General features: G+C 42.1%; 1 protein-coding gene across 1 annotated transcript in view; it reads right to left on the bottom strand.

Annotated features, from left to right (window-relative positions):
- The window catches only part of LOC307255468 (solute carrier organic anion transporter family member 5A1-like), a gene marked incomplete at both ends in the record, with an annotated part of 30119 nt that extends 21365 nt beyond the window's left edge, over window positions 1-8754 (bottom strand). The window contains one exon of the mRNA XM_080034152.1: window positions 7779-8754. Within this exon, the coding sequence (XP_079890278.1) occupies window positions 7779-8754 (976 nt within the window). The remainder of the gene's footprint in view (window positions 1-7778) is intronic.
- Window positions 8755-11840: the final 3086 nt, after the last annotated feature.

The following is an 11840-nucleotide window of genomic DNA, read 5'->3' as shown; positions in this document are numbered from 1 at the left end:
GCCCCATTTCACCTCTGTCTCTCTGCACTATCAATAAAGCATAAAAATGCCCAAAAATATAATTAAAAAAATTAATTAATTAATTAATGTGCAAAAAAAAAAAAATCGGTTTATCCTAGCCTGAGAAAAGGCAGAAAGAGTGCTTTATGGTCTCTCTGTCTAACCCTACATTTTCCCATGCGTGACATCACACGTGGTAAAATGTAAGGTTAGGATTAACAGGACAGCTGGGCCAAGGGAAGACTAAGAGAGTTTTGAGTTGACTTTTGATTTGAACGAGTTTATTGAGTCTGAGTTGCGAATGCTTGTGGCTGAATAATAGAAAATCAGTTGAAAAATCTGGTGCATACTTATAAATACTTATAGCTTTAGATCTCTACTACTCACATGGTCACAATGGTAACAGTCTGTACTTCTGGCCATGTGTGTTCTTATCCGTATAGTACAAGTAGTTACTTCCACTAAAGCAGATTACAAAACATCAAGTACAGTAGCTTCAAAGTCTCTCACCTGACCCTGTGTGAATGTGGGCTTTTCTTCGGTTGTATTTCCTGTTAAATTACCAGGAATAAACTGTCCCAGGGCAATCTGTGTGTGTGTGTGTGTGTGTGTGTGTGTGTGTGTGTGTGTGTGTGTGTGTGTGTGTGTGTGTGTGTGTGTGTGTGTGTGTGTGTGTGTGTGTGTCTCCCAGGGCCCAAACAGCATACATTGCATTGTGTTGTTGCTTCTTGGCTGGCCATGTTCCCAGTGGGACTTAAGATTCTCCAGAAATTCAAGTACATTCACACGCAAACACACACACACACCACACACGCACGCGCACACTCACACTCTCACTCCTCTCACTCACACACACACTCACACACACACACACACACACACACACACACACACACACTCATTTCTTTCTGTTAACATTCTAAAGAAGCCAGGAAGACACTTTTGATCTGACGAAGGATTACCAGACTAACGGTACAGATTGATTGCACCCTGCCTTCCTAAGCACTCGATCAATCTTGGTTTTAAAAGTGTCTGCAGAGATAATGCACGGGCTAAATGAATACATCAGTGGTGGTGGTATCTTTGGCTGCATTCCAATACCCATACTACCCTACTATTTAGTATGCCAGAAAAAGATTTAGGATGTCCCAATACATGCACGTCAATTGTAGTACACTGAAAATACATAAATGCCCCACTAACTCCAATTGCATTTTGGAGTATTCGTGTTTATTCTTGAAATTTCTCGACATAATGAAAAAAAAACTTCCTTATCTGATTTTGTTTTCTCTCTCCTGTCTGTGGCCCTAAAACTCTTCTGTACTTTAGTATGTAGTGTAGTAAAAAGACTAAAACTCTTCTGTACTTTAGTATGTAGTGTAGTAAAAAGAAAGAGTATGTGATTTGGAACGCAGGGTACAGTAGTATATACGGTATTCCCTGCTGAATCCACAATACAGCTGCAGAGTTACTCAGAAGGACTTCATCTATCTCCGCTCATTTCATCTCAAGTTCTGCCACTAACATAATAACCTAAGTGGGCTAAGTAGCATGAGAGGGCCTCTCAGTGTACAGTCAGTCCTTTGTGCACACACTTCAGGGTCAATATGAGACCCACTCAACTCAGGCAAGAGAGAGGACAAGACAGTCTGTTCAGTGATGAGTTGTTCAGGCATTAAACCACAGTGTGATGTTGTTGATACAAGTTTTCCACATCAGCCAAGCATGAAAATTAGTTTTTTTGTCAACATTGTCATGGTGTTTTTCCCAATAAGGTTTTTCTTGTTTTTTTCTGCAATTTGTTCACGCGTCACGGCCATTTTTGATTTCCAATATTTTTAATTTCAAAGATTTTTAGTTGGTACCACGCAAAAAGAGACTTTTTATGCAATGTCAGAGAATGAAAAACTTTCTCCAACTGCTAACTTTGAAACTGGCTAATTCTTCTATTCAATATGTTATTTGTTTATTTTTTGTTTATTTTTATTTGTGAAATCATTTGAACATATTTTTTTATTGTATTTTCATGCTTTTAATTTTTCTTTTTTTGATATGTCTGAAATAAAATTTAATCAATCAATCAATCAATCAATTTACACATTTGACAGCATAAGACTGGCAGGACTTCACTGGTTTGTTCTGCAATGTTTTTTAGTTTTTTTAAATATATTGTTTGGGGCATTTTTGCTTCATTGGACAGACTTGTAGAGGCAGAGTTGAAATGGGGCAAAGAGGAGAAAACATGCAGAGAACTGACCCGGGCTGGATTCTAACCTGGGTCTGCTGCAGGGCCTGGGCCCGGGCGCTCTTACCCACTGCGCCACAAGCGCCCCTCTGCGATGGTTTTTAATGGACGTGTCCTCATTCCAGTGACTGGAGAAGTCGCCTGCTGCCAAGAAACCAACCGACCAAACCACCATGTTTCTGCAGCCAAACAATGGCTGGATCTCAAATCGCATACTACCTACTATTTAGTATTGTATTTAATATGGGACTACTATTTGGTATGTACTATGGTACATACTAAATAGTAGGTAGTATGCCATTTGGGATTCAGCCAATATATGCTTAGAGACTGGGCAACACTGCTCTGCTCTGCTTCAAAGAGCCCTACTAACGTCCTACTCATATTAAAAGCCTTACTAACGTCCTACTCATACTCAAAGCCCTACTAACGTCCTACTCATACTAAAAGCCCTACTAACGTCCTACTCATACTAAAAGCCCTACTAAGGTCCTACTCATACTAAAAGCCCTACTAAGGTCCTACTCATACTAAAAGGCCTACTAACGTCCTACTCATACTAAAAGCCCTACTAACGTTCTATTCATACTAAAAGCCCTACTAAGGTCCTACTCATACTAAAAGCCCTACTAACATCTTACTCATACTAAAAGCCCTACTAACGTCCTACTAATACTAAAAGCCCTACTAAGGTCCTACTCATACTAAAAGCCCTACTGACGTCCTACTCATACTAAAAGGCCTACTAACGTCCTACTCATACTAAAAGCCCTACTAACGTCCTACTCATACTCATTTTGACATCAATTTGAGTATTTTGTGGTGGTGTATGCGAGTTTGTGTAGACGAGAAATGCCCGGATGAGTACTAACCTCCGGGAAGATTTTGTGTATGGATCGATAGGATACTTTTCCTACTCAACCGCCCCACAATGCAGTGTCTTTTCAAACGACATGGAAGTTTTTTTTTTTTATATTCTTTATTGCTCCTGTATACTTCAGTGTAAACGGTCCGATGAACCTCGCATACACAATCGATGGTCAAGTAGACAGACTGTGTAGTATACATGTTGAGTATGTTGGAGGGAGGACGTTAGTATGGCTTTTAGAACACAGCCTACCTGCCCTTAGAGACAGAGTAACACTGCTCTGCTCTGCAACGTCCTGCTGCTATCGACCGTAAATAAAGAGCCTTGAAGGCGGGCTGGGGACAAATGTTTTCATTCAGCTGTCACAAAGGCCGATGCATACTGATGTTTACTGGTCAAGTGGGACTGACGCCAGACTAAAGCCTCTTGGTGACTCGCCAAATGTCTGGTAGAGCAGATACAGTTACGACGAACTCTTGTTGTCTTGTTTAGTTTTGTAGTATTTATTCTTTTTACCTGCCCAGGGACTACAGGTGGAAAATAGCAGTTTGCTAAAACCTGGTACAATGCATCTCTCCTTTGCTCTGAACAAGGTTGATGTTTATTTTGTACATTGTCCCTGTGTAAATAAAGTGACATCACAAACACAACATCTTAAGATAGTTTTCCTGAAGGCTAAGGTTAGTTACATTTTTGGTCAAACTGATTTTAATTCAAAAAGTCCTCCACATTTTGCTACAGAAGAGAAATAAAAGAAGAGATTTTAAGTTCCTTTATTCCATCAGATCTGGAGAATTCTGCTGCATCCAACGATTAGTTTTTATTTTGCTTTAATTCTTTTTTTTAGAAAATGTTCAGTGCAATCTACCAGAACCCAATGTGAGGCCTTCAAATAGTTTTCTTTTCAACGTCAACAAAAGCAGACTTTCATCCATTTGAGAAGCTTAAAAAAAAAGGGAATTTTGGTTTTCAAAACGATAAAAGGTTTCAGCCCCCGCACAGGGACATGTGTCCTTGTCTATCTTCAATTGAAAAAAATAAATAAATAAAGATGAGGGGTAATAGGCTTCATATCTGGACCAAAATTAAAACCGAATCTGCTCATTAATTTTTCAAATTGCGGCCAAAAGGAAAGGACACATTTCTAATGATTTATTTAAACGCTCATTCCACAAGCTGTTGAGTGTCCAATCATATTGTTCTGTCCAGAAAACCAGCAGGTGACATGATTGAACTGTTGAATTGTAAAACTAAAATTATGTAAATAAAGTCTCTCTCTCTCTTTCTTTCCCTCCCTCCCTCCTTCCCTCCCTCCCTCCCTACAGTGGGTGTTTGAAATTGGGGCTTGAACCAGATCTGACTCTCTGTGGGACGTTGGAATGCACCTAAGACCTTCCCCTCTCCGCTCCGCTCGGCCTGGCAGTGTGTGTGTGTGTGTGTGTGTGTGTGTGTGTGTGTGTGTGCCTGGCCTACTCTCTTTCATAACTCGGCTCTCATGTGTTGATTTGATTATTAGGCTTCACCTTGTTTGAGTCCACTGGGGCGACAACTTCACGGGAAGAATGTGAAAGGCAAAAGGGACAATCTGGCTAGAGAAATATCCACTTATAGTTGAAGGCCATTAAAAGGTGGAAAATACAGCGACCGTAAGAAAGCTGACACTGCTGTTTTCGGAATGTCAGGCCCTCTATAAAGTATAATCATGCATATGCACTCTGTACTTGGTTTGGGCCCCTTTTGCATGAATTCTTGCCTCAATTCCAATTCATTTTCCATGATATTCTAATAATATGAGTATCACCTGTACAGTATGGTGTTAGATGCTTGTTGCAGTTGCATCCTCAAACTGCCCAGTCTTTTACGGAACCGGCGTTCTATCATTATAAAATCACTATTATAATATAATGAATGAGGATTTTCTTCCCTCAGTCTTTCTTTAGTCTTCCCTTGGCCCAGCTGTCCTGTTAATCCTAACCCTACATTTTTACAGAAGTGATGTCATATCTGTAAAATGTAGGGTTAGACAGTGAGACCATAAAACACTCTGTCTGCCTTTTCTCAGGCTAGGATGAACCGATTTCAAATAGTTTTGCACATTTATACTACATGGGATCTCAGAGTTCAATACACCTTCATATTCCCACCGGTGAAGTAGCTCTTTAAATATACACAGCTGCTGAATGGTGAATGTGCAGCCAGTGATACATTGTGTACACTAGCTGCTGACAGAGCCGGACCAGTGTAATTTTTGGCTCAAATACAATGATGTTAGAGACAGTGTTGTGCCTGAACGCGTTCAATGAACGTTCGTTCATGAACTCGTTCATATTGGGGGCGAACGTGAACTGAACGTATGTATTTCTGCCTCATGAACGTTTTTGCGAACGCGCTCATTCTGGCGTTTGTGAACGGCGCTCTTACAGTCGTTCAATCGTTCATCGAGTGCCAGATTTCCAAAGAAAACCCCCGCTAAAAGACAGCGTAAACAGCCCTTAATATGTAGCTGAAAAACACCCAATCTGGCAACACATGCCACCACAGCGTCGCACCGCCGCTGCGTCATCAAAATGCGAAACACTGCGGAAAAAAACAAAAACAAATGAATGCAGCAGCACTTACTCAGACCATGGACCTAGCCTCAGGCTCTACCTCTCCTTCGTATGATGGTTACCTACCTCAGATTGTGTTTGTGTTAATAAGTATGTCAACACATCTTCTAGAATTTGTTTTTAACAGTAGGCCCTACACTGCAGTTTAGAATGGCCTCCTTGAGGGTTTTACTATTTTAAGTTGTAGGCTAATTTGTTTGTAGAGTACAACCTGCCTGGTATATTTTTCAGTATTGCTTTCTTTGAATGACCTTTCATGTGAATTGTTTCCAGGTTTGGAAAATTATAAAAATGGAAAAAAAATTGCACCTTAACCGTTTTTGTTTGAATAATTCTTCATTAAAAAAAACATTTAAACAGCAACTTTTTCCTCATGTTTTTGAGAATATACTGTAGGGGGAAAAGCTGCAGCTGGCTTCTAGTGTGGACTGAATGTTATTGAAATAATTTCTGTCTATGGTTCTATATGGAATTATTTAGAAAAATAATAGCCTGCAGCAACATATTTTAAAAAAAGAACTATGAACTAGTTCATTTTTGAACTGTGAACTTAGTTCATAATTTTGAATTATGAACTATGAACTGAACTAGTTCATTTTAAAGGGTGTGAACTGAACTTTGAACTAGTTCACGTAGAAAAAGAACTTTCCCAACACTGGTTAGAGACAATAGTGTGCTTCCAACTTTGCAGCAACAATTTGCATTTGTCCCTTTCCTGTTGCCCCCCGTGCACAAAACCAGCTCCACACAGCAATGGCTTCCCCCAACTCGACTGCCCTGTACACAGCCCCGACCTCAACCCATTTGACCCTGTAAGCCTATAGCCTGGATCTGCCCAGTGCCACTCTGGATCTACCAACCAATCGCATAACGTTTGGTTCGTGACCTATATGTCATGCGCTGGCTTCTGACTACAACTGAAACTGGTGCACAACCTCAATGTCATTGTTCTCAGCCACTCCCTCTGTTCGCTGATTGGACAGGTAAAAATCTGGCTGAGAAAAACCCGCGAATGTACCTACCGCGGACCCAGACTGACTACTGAAGGGAAATGAAAATTGAGCGGAAGTAGGTAGGTGGGCGGTGCCAGGCTACTAAATAACCCACAATCCTTCTACTATGTAATTTGGAGAGTTAGTTTCATGATAGTAAGAAATCCGAAAAGAGTTATAGGCATATTCATCAATCCAAATGAAAGGTATTGTCATTTAAGTTTGATAAGCTTTACAGGAATTTGGTTAAGATGAGGCGGGCTATGCTGTGGTTCTTATGACAGAATAAGTATTTTGAACCAATCACAGCAGTTCTCTGCCCGAACGTTCTTTAAAAACACTGACTGTTGCCATGAAGAGCCGTTTGATATGGCCACGCCCACACAGTCCTTTCAAACGGTGTGTGTGTGTGTGTGTGTGTGCGTGTGTGTGTGTGCGTGTGTGTGTGTGTGTGTGTGTGTGTGTGTATGTGTGTGTGTGTGTGTGTTGCCCCCTACATCAGGCCTGCAGCTCACTAATGCTCTAGTGACTGAATGGGGGTAAATCCCTGTAGCCAGGTCACAACATCTGGTCTCAGCCTTCCTCTCAGGCCAGCGGCTGTCACTAGTGCAGATTAACTCTTGTGGTTTTTTGGATATTGTGCTCAACACTCACTCACATGTGGCTACACAGTGTTGTTCAGGGGTCCACATACTTATTGGCCAAGTCGTTGTTTGTTTCTTTCCTGCATTGATTGTACTGTATATTTTATCTGATTGTACGGTGTCCTTGAGAGCCATGAAAGGCGCCTTTAAATAAAATGTATTATGATTATTATTATTAAGTCACGTGACATGCTGCTACTCAACTGCTACTGCCATTTTTCATTCAAACAAAATCACTGCAGAGCTGACGTCACTGGCTGGAAGGTTGCTACTATGTTAACAATGAACCAAATCAGTCAGTCAGTCAGTCAGTCAGTCAGTCAGTCAGTCAGTCAGTCAGTCAGTCACACACACACACACACACACACACACACACACACACACACTCACAATCTTACACCCCCACACACACACACTTACCTAGATACAGCGAGGCATTCTCCTTCTTCACGTTGTCATCCAGGTATGTTGGTCCCAGTGTGTAGATGGGCGTGGACCCCATGCCCACCAGAATCTGAGCGACCACAAACAGCGCCACATACAGGTTGTGTTCGTTCCCTTCCTGGTCTCTGGGGCAGGAAGTAATGTCCACACCGCTGCCATTTTGGGCGTTTGTGTTCATGCACAGGCCTTCGTTTCCCGACGACGAATTGACCTCTTTGATCTGATAGGGCGGCGAGATGAAGTGCGGTAGGGAGAAAAGCGCGGCTCCCACAGCTATAAAAATCCCGCCCACGGCTAGCCAACGCGGCCTTTGACCCCTCCCGCCAAAATAGCTGATGAAAACCACCACCACGAGGCTCCCGATGTCGAAACAGCTCACGAGAAGGCCCGACTCGGAGCTACGCAGGCTGTACCTCTTCTCTATGGTGGTGATAACGCTGCTGAGGTAGCCGGACACCATCAGCGACTGTATGAACGTCAGGTAGCACATGCAGAACAGAAAGCAGCGGGAGTCTTGTAAGATCACCGACATGTATTCCCGGCTGGGCAGACGAAAGCGAGCGAGTCTGGTGTTAGCGAAAAACCCCGCGGGCTTTCTCCTGGCGATGTTTTTACTCCGACGGACCTCGGTGTTTTCCATATACGAGCTAGGCCGGTTCAGAGCGGACTTCCCCTTGGGCTTGGGCCGTAGGTTTGACTCCTTGTTTTGGAAGGAGTTTTTTTCTTGGGTCTTCTTGGTAGGTAGCTGGATGAATTCCGCGCTTTCATCCGCAGTTATAGACATGCGCACAGAACAACTGGACAGCAGGGTTTCTTCTTGAGGCGCCACCGTGTCGTTTAGAGACGGCAAACTCTTAGATTTGAACTCCGAAGGTTCCTCCACTTCGCTGGAGAACCCGTCCTCCTTCTTCCGAAGAGACTCGGATAACTCTGCTTCTTCGTGGTCGGCCATTATTATTATAACTCTCTCAGTCAAACGCTCCTTTTTTCTTTCAAGGGGTTAAAAAAAAAAACAGACCCAGCCCAAGTTCCAACTTCCAACCAAGCCCTACATTAACAGTTCAGAGGCGGGCTGGCCATTTACATGTATTATTAATAGGAACATCTACAGTCTGGCACATGAAGAGAGAGGCCCCCCTCCCTTCAGCCTCCAAAAAAAAGCAAGTGGACTCACAGCTTGGGCTTATCTGCAGCAGCCCAGCTTCTTGGTTTGTTTATCTTGTCACACACACACACACGTCTTCGGGCTTGTAAAATCATCTAGTCCAGAGGTGATGGAGACCCGCTCAGGCTGCCTGGTCAGCTCCACGGCCAAGGCTTAGAGCAGATGCAAAACATTTCCATTTCCAATCGATGGCTTCCTCTCTTCCTCTCTCTCTCTCTTCCTCTCTCTGTCTCTCTTTCAGCAGCAGTGATGAAGAAGTGAAGTCCAAAACCATGAAGCTGCATCCCAAGATCACCTAGTCAATGGAAGATCACTGTTACAATGCCACTTGTATCGGTATATTAGATGATGATGGTAGTGCCCCCCAGCTCCTCATTATAACCCCGCCTCCCCAATTCAAGGGCATCAACCCCCCCTTTCTCTTTCTCTACGGTTTTATCCCCGCACCAGCTGTCCTCGCGGCAGGCTTTCATTTAGTGATTATATTTCTTTAGTAAAAATCCCCCCAAAAAGATGCACGAGAAGTAAAGAATTTAGAAGCAAAGAATAAAGGAGAAAAGTCGTCGAGGGACAAGGAGGAAGTGAGGCGAGAGGGTTCCGAGCAGACAGTGTGAGGTGACGGGCGGCTCAGAAACACCGCAGTGCTCAGCTGCTTTTCCGTCGCTGTTTTGAAAACACAACGGCGTCAAGCTGCAGAAATAACGGCAAACGAGAATCGGAAAAGCGACCTTCAAAATAAAAGATTTTAAAAACAGGCGGCTCCAATGTTATATAGCCTAGATGAGTGAGTTATTAGGGCCAAGGATGAGAATAAAGCATTTTTTTTATTATTATGCACTCCAAGAAAAAATCTTAATGCCGATTTGAAATGTCTAGAATAAAGTCAACTCTTCTGGGCCATCAAATCCATTAGTAGGCTATAGCGAGTAACAACTATGCCAGCTGCCTGAACCTACGGTATTTTTTTTGGTGCATTTAATGTCATATTCAATCATTTATTGAGTATTTTATTTATTAATGTATATTTTTGATTATGGGAGGCACTGTATTCCATAATGTCGCCGAACCCCACCTACTAATGTAGACAATTTAGACTGTTTTCTTTGTAAAGTTAATTTGACCTAAATATTTGGTCCAACTTTTACACCTTTCCGAAACAACGCTTACTGCTGATAAATTCGGCTTTCGTAATATTCACCAATAGTTTATTTTAATGTCAATTTAACGCGATGTAAACGAAACGATTGTCATGATAAATGGATGAGCAGCAGCAGGCGATGAAAAAATACCCAACAATGGCGACACTGCGCCCCAGAAAACCTGGCACCCTGAAGCGAAGACACGTCGTTTAGGACTTCATGTCCGACATTTAGCGCTCTGCTTTGAGAGGACAGGCGGATTAATTTAGACAGAATATCACGTTCATGTTAAAATGCTCACCTTCAAAACATCTTCTGTCGGAGCCGCGTCAAAGCGCACGGCGTTAGCAGGAAAAGACCGGAAATACTTCAGAGTAAAAGCATGACAGCGTGTCACTCAAGGCACATTTTCAACAATATGGTTTAAAAAATAAATCAACACGTAACACAAGGCAACAGAACACATACAAACACATAGGCCTACAACTACAGTTTAAGTAGCCTATAAAAAAGAGTGTTATTACAATAATGCATGTTTTACATAGATTGAATGGTATTCTACTTGCCTTTAGGCCTACTGCAACTGTATGATAGTGTAAGTGGCTCAATGGCGCCCTCTCGTAGCGGTCATTTATAACGGACAGGTTAGAAACGCTGCCAGTTAATGACCGAGGTTAGTTATGGATGTGTATCCCGTTAGCTTCAGCTACTAACAAGAAATATAACACATAAAACAGTAAGCATAGTAGTCTATTCTTAAACTAACATGTACATGTGTCACCCACAATCTGTCTTACCTCTCCACTCGACACCATAACAATGGGAAGAGGCAAACGCGGGAAAAGTATTTTATATAGGCCTACGGCAGCCTACGTGACCCCAAAAGTAACGTAGGAGCTTGGTTGAAAAACGTTTCATTTATGGATTCTAAGGAAAATATATCAGGTAGGAATATTTTATGTCATTAGTAACTAGTAGGCTACACAACTTACCGTATTACACATATGCACTGTGGATACTTGAGATGCTATGAGGCTATTATTGTGAGGAGTTACAAATGAGTCGTGGCACTTAGGTGCTAGCATGCTCATATAATGGTATAATGCACTTTCCCAGTTAGCTTGATAGCCTCTGTGCTAACTTACACACTAGGCCTACTTGTAGTGTGATTGTTTGAAAAACATTTCTTGTTCTTTTAACCAGAGTTGAAGAAGGAAAAACAAGTAGAAGATTTATTTCAAAGCTTAAAGGTTTATTATCTAAATTGAGTGAGCAGAAACATGTCGGCCTACATGGAGCTTACTGGTTCTCAAAAGGCGGCCCCAGTAAGACTGAAGATAAAATGGTGGGACATAGTGTTATATGGAAACAAATACATTATTTCTGATTGGTTTACTATGTTTTAGAGGCTGGCCGTAGATGTTAGGCTTGGCTTCCCGATGACATCTCCTTCTTGCTGGTCTTCATAAGATACAAGGGTGCGGGGTCGTTGCTAGGTCGGTTGTCATGTGCTGGCACATCCCCCACAAATATTTGTGGGGGATGTGCAAAGTATCTACTGAAACGACCTGCCTCTGTTTATACAGTGTGTGCACTTACAAATGGTGAATGAATGTGAAGTTAATAAACATACAAAAGTGTATAAGTGTAAAAAGCATAGTATACAATTAAAATGATTCTCACAGATATGAGTGTGATGCACGTTAGCTGCCTAGGGAAACAACTATGAAGAAT

This window comes from Ammodytes marinus, assembly GCF_949987685.1.
Source record: "Ammodytes marinus genome assembly, chromosome: 9".
NCBI lineage: Eukaryota > Metazoa > Chordata > Actinopteri > Uranoscopiformes > Ammodytidae > Ammodytes > Ammodytes marinus.
The sequence above is the reverse complement of the archived record's forward strand: the minus strand, read 5'-3'. Positions and strand labels throughout refer to the sequence as shown.